This window comes from Capsicum annuum, chromosome 10, assembly GCF_002878395.1.
Source record: "Capsicum annuum cultivar UCD-10X-F1 chromosome 10, UCD10Xv1.1, whole genome shotgun sequence".
Taxonomy (NCBI): domain Eukaryota; kingdom Viridiplantae; phylum Streptophyta; class Magnoliopsida; order Solanales; family Solanaceae; genus Capsicum; species Capsicum annuum.
Genome location: NC_061120.1, coordinates 46,786,502 through 46,802,399, shown reverse-complemented (window position 1 = coordinate 46,802,399; position 15,898 = coordinate 46,786,502). Strand labels below are relative to the sequence as shown.

Sequence of the window (15,898 nt, the reverse complement as noted above, 5' to 3'; positions counted from 1 at the left end):
TTTCTTTTCTTCTAGAATTGTCCTTCGGGCACTTCGTCGAATTATTCTACGTCCGTCCAAATAGATCGTTTCAGCCCCAAGGATTTGCCATCTCACATTGTTCCTAACCTCGGGGTTTTTGCATTTCACCAAAGTTCCCCGTACTGGAGAATCCTTATCATCTTACTGCTCTGATAATGGTGATTCAGACTCAGTTTCTTTAGTTGCAGGCCTTTCAGAATCTTCAGTTTCAACTTCTTGTTCAGTGCCCTCAGACTGCTGTTCAGTGTGTTCTGATCCTTGTTCCTTCGATGCTTGCTCAGATGAGGTTGTTACCTCAATATTATCGGTATCCTCCACCTCAATAGGCTTAGGTGGAGGTGGTGTCTTTGGACCAACCCTCTTTCTCGTCCATCTGAGCAAGGTTTCATCATCTTCATAATCAGAGTCCTCATTGACAAGTTGTCGAGGTACATTCTCTTTAGCCGCTTTCTTTGGTGTGGTTGGATTCTTCTTCTTGGGTGCCATTATCAGTTCTGCAACAACATAGAAATCCTCAATTAGTGTCCATAATCAAACAAGAGAGGAAGAAAGATCACCTCAGTTTAACATCATCACTGTTTTCAGTTCGCAAGTTTGACGGCCTTTCTGATTTGCCGTCACAGGTGTGACGGGGCTTCAAAAACATCGTCAACCTTATCCAGAATCTACAAAATTTCTCAGCTTTTGGCGACATTTTTGAATGGCCATCACACAGGTAAAAGGCCGTAAAAATTGCCGTCAGACAGTATTACAATTTCTAACTTCTTTTTACTTGATTTTTCTTCTACCATTATTCTCAATTTCAACTTAGGTCATGTTCTTTACTAAGATCTCCACGAAATGATACCACACACCCCTGCAAATCCTAGTTTTTGAAGGGGCTTGAAGCATGTTAATGGGTTCAGCTCACTCCTTTGAAACCAAGGTTTCTTGTAGTTCACAATTGATCCAAAGAAAGATGAAGTTGAAGTTTTTCTCATAGCTAGATGTCGACACTTAGATGATGTACTCTGAGCACCTAGACTTGTGAGTGAGAGAAGAATGAGATGAGAGAGGAGGAAGATTTCTTGACTTAACTCTCAGGCTTCAACAAGGAAAGTCTTAAAATTTTGCCTTAGAAGGGATTAAATTTGAAAAATGAAGGGAAATAACTCTCAAAGGAAAGAAAACCAAAACTGGAAGGGAAATATCTGAAGTACGCGGGAATGTGAACAGTTGTTGTTGGGCCGGGTTAGCCCAAACTTTTTAAGATGGGCTCAACTCATTTGACGGCATTTTTTACGGCGCATCATATACCGGACGGCGCTTCAAAATTGTCGTCAGCCTTAACAGAATAAGGCTTTGACTTGATTATTTTGACGCTATTTCTCACGGCTTGTCATACTTGTGACAGCCCATCAAAATTGACGTCAACCTTCTCAAGCTGACTGAAACCAGTTCACCTCCTTTGTACAACTCTTAGCTACAAAAATTAAAAACATAAGTGCAATAAAATTAAAATATTGGGTTGCCTCCCAAACGACGCCTGATCTAACGTCGCGGCATGACTTGATTATCTTGACTACTCAGAGTTTGTCAAGATACCGTATCGATATCTCATTATCATTTTCCTGAAATACATCCACAATCGAGAAGATATCCATCTCCTCCAACTGCTTCATAGGTGGGTGTATTTTGAATCTGGCCTCCCTTTTTCCATACCTGAACTTTAGCTCATTGAGCTCCATATCAACCAATACTCTTTCCGTGGCTAATAGTGGTCTACCCAAAATGATGGGTACCTCAAAATCAACATCACAATCCAATATCACAAAATCTGTAGGCATAATAAAGCCATCCACCTTTATCGGCACATCATGAATATACCAACTGGTCGTTTCACCGATCTGTCTACCATTACAAGACTCATCGTTGTGGGGGTAGGTTCCCCCAATCCAAGCTTTTTGTAGGTATCAAGTGGCATCAGATTAATACTTGCTCCTAAGTCACATAAAGCTTTGGTCAACTTCATGGTCCCAACTATGCACGGTATGGTAAATGCTCCAGGGTCAGGCTTTTTCTGCACTAAGGATTGTGAAGAAACAGCACTACAGTGGTGGTTCTTGTCCACCGGCTCACAACTGACCTTCCTCTTCTTTGTTAACAGTTCCTTCATAAATTTAGCATAGTTTGACATTTGCTCAAGTGCCTCCATCAATGGCACATTCACCATCAGTTGTTTCATTATTGCCATGAATTTTCTAAATTTTTCGTTATCTACTTTCTTCTTCAATCTCTGAGGAAAGGGAGGTGGTGGTCTTGGCATTTCTTTCAATACCACTTCCTCTTTCTTTTCGTCTTCTTTCTCTGAAATATCAACAAAACTATCTATCTTCTCAGACTCCACTGGATTGCTTCCTTCTGATTCATCAACATTTACCTCCTTCTCTACAGCTTTGACCATAGAAGGGCTAGATAGCATCTTTCCACTCCGAGTGGTAATCGCCAAACAAGAGCCATCAGTCCGCGGGTTCTGAACCGTATCACTAGGTAAAGTACCATCTTTTCTCTGGTTCAGAGTAGCTGATAGTTGGCTCATCTATTGCTCCAACTAATAAAAGCAAAGTGTGAGCTAACCAACTGACTGAGGGTAGAAAATCGCTTTTCATAGTAGTTACCCCCGAGTTGGTAGCTTCAAATCTCTTCAGCAGCTTGTCCATCATGTCCTCCATGGACATCTTGCCAGAACTAGTCGTCGCAGTATCCCGACTTCTAGGAGGAATATACAAACCACTCCTGTCATTATTATTTCTCCAATGTCCCTACTCCCTATCTTTATAATCAGGCTTGTCATAGAAAGTCTGACCTTGGTTCCCTTGGCTATTGCCTTGGAAAATCCCTGATTACGTACATAGTTTGCCTCAGTATCAGCACCTGTAGACACAGTACCTTGAGATTCCATAGCCTTAACCATTTCAGTCTTGCCGAATAGCAAGTGCTTGGCCAATAAGTCCATCTGTGTCTTCAAGTGGGCATGTCCTGATCTCGCTCCTCATCCCTTCTACGATGCTCCGCAGTAATACCACCAACAACAGTCGGGCTAGCCATTACAGAATCCCTAGTGTGCCAAGCTCGACTCTGCTTGGTCATTCTATTCAGCATGTCAGAAGCATCTAGAAAAGAGAGGTCAATAAATGAACCACCTGCAGCGTTGTCAACAATAGGCTTCATCACAGAGTTGAAAGCTCTGTACAAAGTCTCCATCAAGTGCAGGTTCGACATATTGTGGTTCGAACATTGTGCAAGTTTCTTCTTAAATCTTTTCCAGGTTTCGCGCAGTGCTTCAGTTGGAAGCTGTCTGAAGTTGCTAATTTTGTCCCTCAACTGTACCCTTCTGGAGGGTGGAAAGAACCATTCTAGGAACGCGTCTTTCAATTGTCTCCAGTTGGTTATAGAATCGGGCTCTAACTCATTCAACCACATTGTTGCCTCCCCAGACAGAGACAAAGGAAACAATCTCAACCTGATCGCATTCTGGCTCACTCCCGGATTGTCAAAGGATTTGTAAATAGTGATGAAGTTCACCAAATGCATGTTAGGATCATCACCAGGCAAGGCTCCAAATAACCCCTTCAGATTCAGGAGTTGGATCATGGTACTTTTTATGCTGAATTTTGCACCTAGTACCAACGGTGGAGGAATGATAGCACCCGTTGCACCAGCTCCGTTCATTCCTTCATCATCTTCATCAGCCTCATATTGCATAGTCTGTTTCCCATATCTTCCTCGGACTGGCCGATTTCTATTGACTTTTCACTGCACTGGTGCAGCAACTTGTTCAGCTCTCCTTGGGTTTTGAGAATTCAGCAATTCCTCATCACCCAAGTCTTCATCATCAGGGTTCTGGTGACGTGTTTGTTGACCCAAATTTTGCACATTCACCTGAGCCTTTGCCATAGCAGCTAGTCTTTTTGCTTCCTGTTGTTCAGCCATTCTTCCTATCAGTTGAGGTTCCAGATTGATTGGTAATAGTAGTGCTCCAAAACTTTTTGTGTTTGGCATAAACAACACAGTACCTACAATAAACAAAAACGACACATAAACGTAAATCAATGAAACTTAACTATCAGCAAATTTTTGCGCACAAATTTTAGTCTACAATCGTATTCCCTGGCAACGACGCCATTTTTGATAACGCTCAAATTACACTCTTGAATGGGTGTAAGCGATCGTTATCAATATAAAACCCAACTAGGTTGGGTTGAATCCCACAGGGAATAGGGTGTGAACTTTGATTTGTTTACGAAATGATTTACTGATAGTTTACTGTTTCCGAAAGATGGGGGTTTAAATTTCACAGAGAGTCAATTGTCACTTTCAATATTTTAGTGTTGTAATCAATATAAATGAGAAACCAGAGTTATGTTCACCATGGGTGTTGGGAGTTAACAAGTACTAGGTAATGCTTGGGATTCTTGGAGTAAGTAGAAACAACAAAATATCCTTGACTATGATACTTTCTGACTTATCTCTCAACATCACTAGACAATTTATTATTTAATTCTCTCAAACTTAGATAACTTATCTATTTCCAATAGGATGTTATCTCAGGTAGATTAATCCAGTTATGGCATCAATCGTTAAACAGAAGGTTGGTAGCTTCCGAGTCCCTGTTGATAATTCACGACCTTTAGTCTATTTCTCCGTTAGAAGAAAATAAAACCTAAGGCATAATCTAATGTTTGCAACCACTAGATTTCAGTTAAAACAACAGAATTTTAAGACGTTCTACTACTCTTTGAATCCGTTAAACACCTAGCATCATATCAAACCCTAATCCATGGATCCCATAACTTCGGCTAATGGAATTAAACGCTCATGACAAGTTGAATTCATGATGATAAGGATCAACTTACGAATGGATGAAAAACAAGTAGTTCCTTCAATTTAATCACTAGGTCGAAGACCAAAAATAGTTGATAAGAAACAAGAAGAATAAATGATGAAAGAGAGCAATGCACGTCTCACTCTTCTCAGAGTTAATGTCTAATATATAATGACCAATTCCTCTTTTAAAAACCCTAAAACAAGTCTTTAAATAGTCAACCCTAATTAAGGAAACAAAATTAAAGTTTCAGTTATCTCTTCAAATTAGACGACGATGCTTTTAATGGCGCATCAGACACCTGACAAAGTGTGCAAAATATCGTCAAAGGTTCCATTGAATTGTTATCTTCTGATTCTTCAGACGGTAATCCTGACGGCGTGTCAAAGATCTTGACGGCGCTTGCAAACTGGTGTCACACTTCACTGGAAATCAACATACTCTGCCCTCTGGTTGACGACTATTTTGACAAGATGTCAAATATTTGATGGCCCTTCCAAATCATCATCACAGTTCTTCTAATCTTCTCAGGTTCTGTCTAATCTTGACGGTGACTTTGACAGCTTGTCCCATGTATGACGATGCTTCAAAATGATCGTCAGATACATTTCAGCTTATTTCCACCAGATTTTAACTATTTTATTCTTCTTTCCTTTGGTTTCCTCCCCAATCGCTTGTATCTGCATTAACACCCAAAAACGATCAAAAACAACAAAAGTTGCTTAAGACTTCGCAATTATTCAGAGTTAAAAGCTTCAGATGTGTTAGCATTGGCTCACACATCAGTGAGGCAAGGTTGTTCGGTCCTGATTTAGTTCATCAAGCATGGAGAAGGTGAAGGCAATTCAGGATAGTCTTAAGACACCCCAAGGTCGCCAAAAGTCCTATGCGGACATCATACGAAGAGAGCTAGAATTCGATATTGGTGATCGGGTATTTTTTAACGTATCTCCCATGAAGGAAGTAATGCAATTTAGAAAAAAGTGGAAGCTCAGTCCCCAATACGTTGGCCCCTATTTGAGTGTTAAGAGAGTGGGGCATATTGCATATGGGCTAGAATTGCCTGCAAATTTGTGCTCTATTCACTTTGTGTTTTATGTGTCTTTGTCAAAGAAATGCATGGGTGATCCTTCCTTAGTGGTACCTATTGAGAATGTTGGTATTTTGGATTCCTTGTCTATGAGGAGGTTCCGATGGAGATCTTGGATGGGCAAGTTAATAAATTGAGGACTAAAGATGTAGCTTTAGTAAAGGTCCTTTGGAGGAACCATAATATGGAAGAACCCACTTATGAAGCGGAAGAAGATATGGAGGCTGAGTACCCATTCTTATTTCGTATGTCTGGCGAAGGAGCTTAAGGTATGAATTTCATCTTTGCCTTTTCATTATTCGGGTTTATCATTTGGTTGTGGTGTGATATTCCTATTCATGTGCGAAAAATGTCCTAGCTCATCATTCGGGGACCAATGATCCTAATGGAGGGATGATATAAAACCCTCAAAATTTTGGGCATTTTATTTTAGGCCCTCCCATGTTCGAAATGTCAATTTTTTACTTAAATTGTGTTTAGCCATATGAAAGGGGTATCCCACGTGAGTTATGAAATTTTTGGATGAGGTTCAAGATTGTTTTGGGACACGGAGGTAGTGAGACTCTGCTATATCCTAGTGTCATAGAGGATAATCTCCATAATAGGGTCTGTGACACAAAGGTTAATATCCACGTTAGGGTCCATGGCATGGAGGTTAGCCTCCGTGATAAGGTACATGCCATGCCCCTATCTAAAATTTGTGTAGTCTTACTTTGTTTACTTTGGATGAGGGGTATTGGGTTTGTTCCAGCTATGTACGACCCTTAATCATAATATAGCCTATTCCCTTCATTTTTAAGTGATTAATTCCCCAATTATACTCTCAAACTCAAAGCCCCGAGAAAACATAAGGATTTCATCATATATTCATCTTTTGGGTCCCAAGCTCTGAATTACTTTCCATTTCTCATGTGTCTAAGGCATGTTTCTCTTTCCCTACTATTATTTTATCAAAAACATGTGTTTATAATTGTATCCATATGATTAAATTGTGGTTTGTGAATATGGGTTCGAGGTTTTCAGAATGAATGCATCTTGAATTGATTTCCTATGGCTTTAATGCTATTGTTTATGATTTGTTTTCGTGTTATGAACTAACGGGGTGCATAGATGTGGGAATTTGAATGGTGGTCGAGGTATTCCCCTAATTTGATAATTTTGGTATTGAATTTGGTTTGAAATTATAATGGGGGTCAAGGTATTCCCCCAAAAATAATTGGATTTGGTATTGAAATTGATGAGAACCCCAACCCCCTTGCATAATTGGTTTTAGAATGTGATTAATCATTTAGCTTGGCCTACTTTTCTTACAACTAATGCATTACATGAATAGCAAAACGGATGAGAATGATTTTTAAAACCTTAGGGGGTAAAAGGAATCCCCAAGTTGATTTTAATATTGGAGTCTGGGATACAAAGATTCCCCAAAGTGATGGCTTAATGAAATTTGCTTGGAAGCTATAGTCGGTATGATGATACCACTTGATAATGCCTTAATGATTGACTCTTTGAATTGATGAATGAGTAATGTGCTAAATGTTTTAATTGGGCTTAAAGGGAGTTGTGTAGCTAGTCATAGAGGTGTGAGTCTTGAAGGACTTATACTGGAAACTCATGTTTGCCGACGTGAGGGTTGGTCTTGATGATCGTGTGATAATGTCACACTATACATATATTTGTATCATGGATGGTGTAGGGTACAAGTATTCCCCAACCTTCTATGATGTCTCCGGTTCGTATGGCTAACCCGCATTGGGGACCAACCAGGGGGAGGGGGAGACAACTGGACCCATGTAGCCCGTGGGTAGTTTTATAATGGTCAAGTTACATAGCTTAGGATAATGTTTTACATTCATGATAAGCCTTATTCCCAACCCCGGCATGTAATATATATATATGTATGTATTTGCATATGATGGTGTACACTGATTCCGAATGTTTTTGAACTGTTCATCATGGCATTATTTTACCTTTCATCCTTGAGTTTCATGCTAGCTCTAAGCCCGTTAACTATTTACGGATGTTGTATCCCCACGCGATGCAGGGCTCAAAGGAACTTCAAATTTTCTTGCACGGTAATAGGATTCTTTGGTTTTCGATAGTCAGCTTAATGTGGTGAGCCTCTTTTTTTCGGAAGGTCGTTACTTCTTAGTTTATCTGTTGTCATAGACTTTTCTTTAGATTTATTTTGGGCTATCATCGGGGGCATGTACCGACTTAGATTGTTTGGTTTGGATTAGAGGCCTTATGGATTACTGTGGATTGGGATTTAGTATTGTGATTCCTTAATACATCCTTATCATTGATTATTGTATCTTGTTATATGTTTTGAATTCATCTGCTGCAAGGTATGTTGTGCTCTATTTGACTAGGAAATAGGGTGGTCTTCAGTATTCGGTGGACTTGAGATACCCATCACGGCTAGGCCCTGGTTTGGGTTGTGACAAATTTGATATCAATCCTACGTTTGGTATCAAATTTGGTATGGGTGTGTAGCGCACCACACTTATAAGGGAAAGGCTACGAGTCATTTAGGAATGTTTCTTTTTTTGTGATCTATTTTTAGGCTATAGAGTCTAAGGTCTTGAATCTCCTCTAATTTCTATTTGTTAGCATTTCAGATCATGCCTCCTAGAATATTTGATTCTCGTGGAACCTCTTCTATCCCACCTTAAGACAATATGGATGGAACTCATCCTACTTACAGAGCACAGACCCAGTGTAGGGTCCTATCTCCTGATTATAATGCCCCTCATAGAGTTCCACCAGTCCCTTCAATCCTTCTTGGTCTTATCTGGTTGATGAAGATCATGCCCCACCACCCCAAGAAGATATTACTAATGTCGAGTTCCACCATTCTATTTATCTTTTGACCCAATTGGTGATATCTCAGTCACATCAGTCGGGTCTGGTTGATACTAATTTGAGTTCTTCTAAAGTTACTAGAGTTTTCCAGTTTATGAAGCTCAATCATCTGACCTTTACTAGCTTTCAGGTTAAGGAGGATCATCAAGGGTTCATAGATGAGATGGAGAAGATTTTCTGAGTTATGCATGCTTCTGACTCTGAGGGTCTGGAATTTGGCTCATATTAGTTGAAAGATGTGGCATATTAGTGGTGTGAGAAGTGGGATCAATATAAGGGTGATGATGCAGAGTTGGTGTTGTGGGAGGATTTTCCTAGTGCTTTTCTTGATCGTTTCTTTCCTCAAGAGTTGAAAAAGTCCAAGGCTGAGGAGTTTGTGAAAATGAAATAAGGTAGGATGAGTGTGAAGAGTACGCCCTAAAATTTTATGAATTGTCTTGCTATGCTTCGGAGTTGGTATCTTCTATGAGGGCTAGGATGAGGAAGTTTTCTTCGGGGATGTCTCGGGACTTTGTCCTGGAGTGCAATGCTGAACTGCTGAACTGCTGAATAATAACATAGATATCTCTAGGCTTGTGGTGAATATGCAGCAGGTTAAAGAGGAAAAGAGAAAGCAAGCAGATATAGGAGAGAGCCAAAGTAAGAAGTTCAGATATTTGCATCAGGGTAGAGGTCAGCAGCAGAGTGAAAAAGGTGGTAAGTAGTGGTCTAAGAAAAATTAGGGAAGTTCTAACTCTTACTTGATGGCTAGTGCCCCGTATCCAAAGTCATCTAGTGATTTCCATTTCTAGAGCAGTGATGTTCTTATCGAATAGGGTGCCCAGTCTCAAGCCAGTGAAGCTTAGTCAGCCTCATCCTATCCTCCTTGTTGGTTTTGTGATCAGTTGTATCATGGATTCTTTGGCAAGGAGAAGAACAGGTGTTTCAATTATGGTCAATTAGGACATATGCAAAGAAATTTCCCCATGGGCAAGGTTTCTTCTGGGGCTAATAAGGTCCCTATTGCTACTTCATCAGCTCCTACACCGAAGGATGCAACTTTTAGATTCGGCACTGGTCAAAATCATCTCTATGCTCTTACTGCCCGCTAGTAATCTAAGGCACCTCTTGATGTTGTTACTAGTACATTGTGACTCTTATCCCGTGATGTGCATTATTAGCTTGATTCTTGGTCTACTTTTTCTTATATGACCCCTTATGTGGCTATTCATTTTGGTTTTGGCCCTGAGTGTATTCCTGACCCCTTTTTGGTGACTACCCAGATGAGTTACTCTATTATGGTTAAAAAGGTCTATAGGGGTTGTGTGGTATTTATTTGTGGTAGGTAGACCTTGGTGGATTTAATTGAGTTGGAGATTTTGGATTTTGATGTTATTTTGGGGATGGATTGGCTCTATTCATGCTATGCATCTTTTGATTGTCGAACCAGAAGGGTCAGTTTCCAATACCTAAATGAATTAGTGATTGAATGGGAAGGGATTTTCGTAGTGCCCAAGGGAAGGTTCATTTCTTATTTAAGATCCCAAAAATTAATTTTCAAGGGGTGTCTGTATCACCTATTTTGGGTTAAGGACTCCAACTTGGTGGGTTTTTCTTTGGAATCTGTCCCTGTAGTTAATGAATTTCCTAAGGTCTTTCCTGATGACCTTTCTGGTATTACTTCCGATAGGGAAATAGACTTTAGGATTAATCTTCTTTCGGTTGCCTGTCCTATCTCTACACCTCCCTACTGAATGGATCCAGTTGAGTTGAAAGATCTTAAGGAGTAGCTGAAATATCTTCTCGCAAAGGGTTTTATAAGTCCTAGTGTTTCCCCATGGGGATCTCCGGTACTCTCCGTGCATAAGAATAACGGTTACCTTTGAATCTATATAGACTACCGCCAGTTGAATAAGGTAACAGTGAAGAATAGGTATCCTCTTCTAAGGATTGTTGACCTGTTTGACCAACTTTAGGGTGCTAAGTATTTTTCCAAAATTGATCATCGGTCGAGTTAACATCAATTCAAGATTAGGGAAGTGGATATCCCTCAGACTACTTTCCATACCTTGTATAGTCATTATGAGTTTTTGTTTAAGTATTTTGATTTGACTAATGGCCTGGCGGTATTTATGGATCTTATAAACTGAGTAATCCATCAGTTTTTGGACTTGTTCATCATTGTGTTTATTGATGACATCTTGGTGTATTCATAAAGTGAGGGGGATCATACCAATCACCCCCATAAAGTATTGTGGACCCTTAAGAATCAACATTTGTATGTTAAGTTTTCCTACTGTGAATTCTAGTTGAATGTTGTTACATTTCTGGGTGATGTTGTTTCTAGTGAGGATATCATGGTGGATCCACAAAAAGTTGTGATGGTTAAGAAATGGCCTAGACCCACGATTCCAACCAATATTCGAAGCTTCTTAGGTTTAGTTGGCTATTACAGGATATTTGTAGAGAGCTTCTCGTCTATTGTTACCCCGCTGACCAAATTGACTCAAAAAAGAGAAGTTTTTGTGGTCGAATTCTTGTGACGGTAGTTTTGAGAAGTTGAAGGATACGTTGACTTCTACTCCTATTTTGACCCTGCTCGAGGGTACTGATGGTTTCGTTGTTTATTGTAATGTGTCCCTTGTGGGACTGGGTTTTGTTTTGATGCAGCATAGCAAAGTTATAGTGAATGCTTCTAGGCAGCTTAAGGTGCATGAGAAGAACTATTCGACAAATGACTTTGAATTATTGGATGTGGTGTTTGTACTAAAGATCTGGCGTTATTGTTTGTATGAAGTTCACGTGGATATCTTCTCAGATCATAAAAGCTTACAGTACATGTTCATCCAGAAGGAGTTGAATCTCAAGCAAAATAGATGGCTTGAGTTTCTCAAAGATTATGATATGAGTCTTCATTATCATCCAGGTAAAGCTAATGTAGTCGTTGATGCTCTTAGCAGGTTATCCATGGGAAGCTTGACTCATGTTCCCGAGGAGGAGAAATGGTTGGTGAAGGATATTCACCATTTGGCTAATTTGGGAGTTTATCTCTTAGACTTTAAGGATGGTGATGTGATTGTTCAAGAGGTGGTGAAGTCATCTCTTGGTGCTGAGGTGAAGGAGAAACAGGTTTTGGATCCTATTTTTATGCAAATTAAAGATGATGTGAGTCAACAGAAGGTTATGGTTTTTGAGATTTGAGGTGATGGTGTTTTAGGGTACCACGATAGATTGTGTATTCTCGATCTTGATGGGCTTCAAGAACAAATATTGGTTGAGGTACCATGATCATCCTGGTTTGACGAAGATGTACCATGACTTGTAAGAGATATGTTGGTGGAATAACATAAAGAGGGATGTGGCCAATTTTATGGCTAAGTGCATGGTGTGTCAGCAAATGAAGGTGGAACACTTGAGACCTGGTAGGTTATTTCAAGAAATTGAGTTGTATGTGTAGAAGTGGGAGGTGATTAATATGTATTTTGTTACTGGTCTTTCACTATCTCAAAATCAGTTTGACTCGATTTGGGTCATCATGGACAGAATGACTAAGATTGCTCATTTCTTTCCTATAAGGACTAACTATTCTGGGGAGGACTATGTGAAATTGTTTATTCAGGAGATCGTGAATTTGCATGGTGCTCCAAATTCCATTCTCATTTTTGGTGTTCTTTACAAAGAGGTTAGGAACAAAGGTGAACCTTATCACCATTTTCCACCCTTAAGAAGATATACAAGCGGAGAGGACCATTCAGACGTTTGAGGATATACTAAGGTCCTATGTAATTGACTTTGGTGGTAGTTGGGTTGATGATTTGCCTCTCACAGATCTCGTGTATAATAATAACTATCACTTAGTAATTGACTTTGGTGGTAGTTAGGTTGATCATTTGCCTTTTACAAAGTTCGCGTATAATAATAGCTATCACTCTAGCATTGGGATGGCTCTTTTCAAGGCCGTTTATGGTAGGAGGTGTAGGTCTCCTATTGGGTGGTTTGAAGTTGGTGAGAATAGGTTGTACGATCCAGACTTTTTTCATCATGCCATGGAAAAGGTGAAGGTCATTCGGGATAGACATAAGATCGCCTAAATTCGCCAAAAATCTTATGCAGATTTGAGGCGAAGGGAGTTGGAATTTGAATTTGGTGATTGGGTGTTCTCGAAGGTATCTCCCATGGAGGGAGTAATAAGGTTTGAAAGGAAGGGGAAGCTCAGTCCCCGTTATATTGTCCCGTACTTGATTTTGAGGAGAGTGGGCAATGTCTCTTGTGAGTTGGAGTTGCCTTCGAGTTTGGGTTCTCTTCGCCCATTTTTTCATGTTTCGATGTTGAGGAAGTGCGTGGGTGATTCTTCCTTAGTTGTTTCTTTGGATAGTGCGGGTATTTCGGATTTCTTGTCTTATGATGACATCCTGATTGAAATTTTGGATATGCAAGTCCATCCTTTGAGGACTAAGGATCTGTCTTCGATGAAGGTTCTTCGGAGAAACCAAAGTTTGAAGAAGCTACTTGGGAGGCTGAATAGGACATGAAGTCCAAATATCCATTCTTATTCCCAGCCTTGGATAATCGTGCTTAAGGTATGAGTAATTTCTTAATATCTCTCTTTTCTATCTTTGTTAAAGGAAATTGTGGATGTGTTCTATGTTAAATCGTGCTAATGGATGCCTTGACTCATCATTTGAGGATTAATGATCCTGAATGGGGGATAATGAAACACCCCAGATTTTGTTCCTTGAAAATTCCCTAAGTTTTGATCTCATTGCCAAACCAACGACTGACCTTACGAGTCGTAAGATGTCCTTACGAGCCATAGGAGCCAAATAATTTTCTGACCAGTGAATGGAGCCTATGCTACTGTCCTAATTACGACTAGAGGTTACAAGTCGTAAAGACTCATTACAAGTCATGGTGTCCAAATTGTAGGGTGACCAGCATGTACCCCAAATGCTTTTTCCTTGGTTACACTCTTGATAAGTTGTATGGAGTGAGTCATAGGGTTACCAGATAGGGGTCCCTCATCTACTTCTATACTACGACTCGTGGTGACAAGTCGTAGTAAGTCCTTACAAGTTGTATAGTGACCCATAGTCACTAGCGACAATTGTTCAGTCTTTTTACTAAGGGCACTTTGGATATTTCCCTCTTTACCCACTTAGACTCCACACACATAAGACACCTTGGGCCCATTATTTTCAACACTTATCAACTGTAAACACTCGCTTAAACTCTCTTAAATTCCTGTCTGTAATACCCCGAAAAATTTTCTTCGTAAAGATTTCATGAGAAACGTATCGAGTTCTACGCTTTAGAGCGATCAATAAATTTTCTATGTAGTATTTCTAAGACGTTGACCTACCATTGCGTAGAGTATCGAATAAGCTTTCCAACGATATGTAGATCATCAAAAATGGACACTCGAGCGATGAGTTACGACCATTCCGATCGAATTGTGAACAGTAAAACGTGCAAAAAAAAGTACTGAGGCCTGACGTATTTTTGCTCCAACTTTAAATGATCATAACTCTTTGTACATAATGATCTGGGTGATCTACTATATATCAACGGAAAGCTCTGTGAGTCCTCTTTCCGATAATTGGTTTCATCCAATTTGTCTATTGGAGAAAAAGTTATGGTCGATCTACTTCAACCTATCAAAAGTGAATTTTTGGGTCAACTTCAAATGATCATAACTCCTCGTACACAATGATCTGGGTGAGATACTATATATCGACGGAAAGATATGAGAGTCCTCTTTCTAATGAAATTGGTTTCATCCAATTTGGATATCGGAGTAAAACGTTATAGTTGATCTACTTCAGACTATCAAAATAGTCCACCAAAGGACAGATTCGAGGATTATTTGATTTTTAAGGGCATTTTGGTCATTATGCCTTCACTTCATGGACGAAAATTGTTCATTTATACCTATATTGAGCCATAAAATTCATGTTCTTCCATCAAAAACATTGAGAGAACTAAACCTTAGGTCCATTTTGAGCTCCAAATATCTTTCAATTTCACCGTAGAAATCTAAAATTAATCCGATAAACGAACTCCTCATTTCAAGACCTTCGAGGAGCACCCATTATTTGTCCAAACAGGATTCCGTAATCAAGAAGTCAATTTCAAGGTATGTGGGGTTTTGAACAAGAGCAATCTTCCGTTCTTGTGCCCAAAGCTTTAATTTTATTATGGTTTTACATGATTTTGCAAGTGAGATTATGTCTAAATAATTCGATTATGAGATTATGATGGTTGAATGAATAAACTTTGATTTGTATGATTATCTCAATGTTTTCATAATATGTTTTAATAATTATCATTGCGAATTACACACTTTTACCACTAGGTGGTATTTTGAATTTTGAGATATGTATCAAGCTTTATGCTTCCCAATGACCATTTGAATTATTGAATATATATTTGAGACATGAGATGTCTTGATATCTATAATTGTAAATTTCATATTTTTATTTTGAATGATTTCGAGATATATGTTGAAATGGTATTTTGAAATGATTTTGAGATTTATGATAAGCTTAAAGCTTCTTTATGACGAAATTGAATCATTGAGCATATTGAGATATAACGTTTGAGATGTTACCATGAGTCTTGATATTTTCTCAAAAATATTAATGTTGTCATGACTTGATAAATTATTACATTTTGACATTTAAAAAGGTTGAGTTCTATTATTTAAATTTCATGATATTCGAAAATGGGTATACACTCAAATTACTTTATGAAGGATTTATAAGACTTTGAAATTTTTTTCCAATATGGATACACATGATTACTTCATTACTCTACTTAAATTGAGAATTTATGCTATGAATTGCATACTACTACAACGAATTGATATTTCTAAAGGCTTTCGAGATAAAAGTCGTGATTTGAGTTGTACTACGGGATATGTATTCTTATTATGAATTGAAGGTCTCAAGTGCTTTTCAAAAGCTGTTGTCATGATTTAATTGTCAAATTGAAAGAATAATCATTTGAGTACATTGACCTTGAACTCGCAGAGTCGAGATGATTTTGACTATGAGAAAGATTGATTTTGATATAGATGTTGA

The 15,898-nt window shown here is 39.0% G+C and overlaps 1 protein-coding gene across 4 annotated transcripts in view; it reads left to right on the top strand.

Moving 5' to 3' along the window:
• The window catches only part of LOC107845474, a 53,865-nt gene that overhangs the window by 36,706 nt on the left and 1,261 nt on the right, over positions 1 to 15,898 (top strand). The window contains exon 6 of one of the 4 annotated variants that reach the window (XM_047397899.1): positions 8,020 to 8,090. The exons of 2 other annotated variants lie outside the window; for them this stretch is intronic. In XM_047397899.1, the coding sequence (XP_047253855.1) occupies positions 8,020 to 8,077 (58 nt within the window). In that variant the 3' untranslated portion in view covers positions 8,078 to 8,090. Of the gene's footprint in view, positions 1 to 8,019; positions 8,091 to 15,898 lie in introns of those variants that run through there. One more of the 4 variants, XM_047397898.1, reaches the window with a different exon arrangement.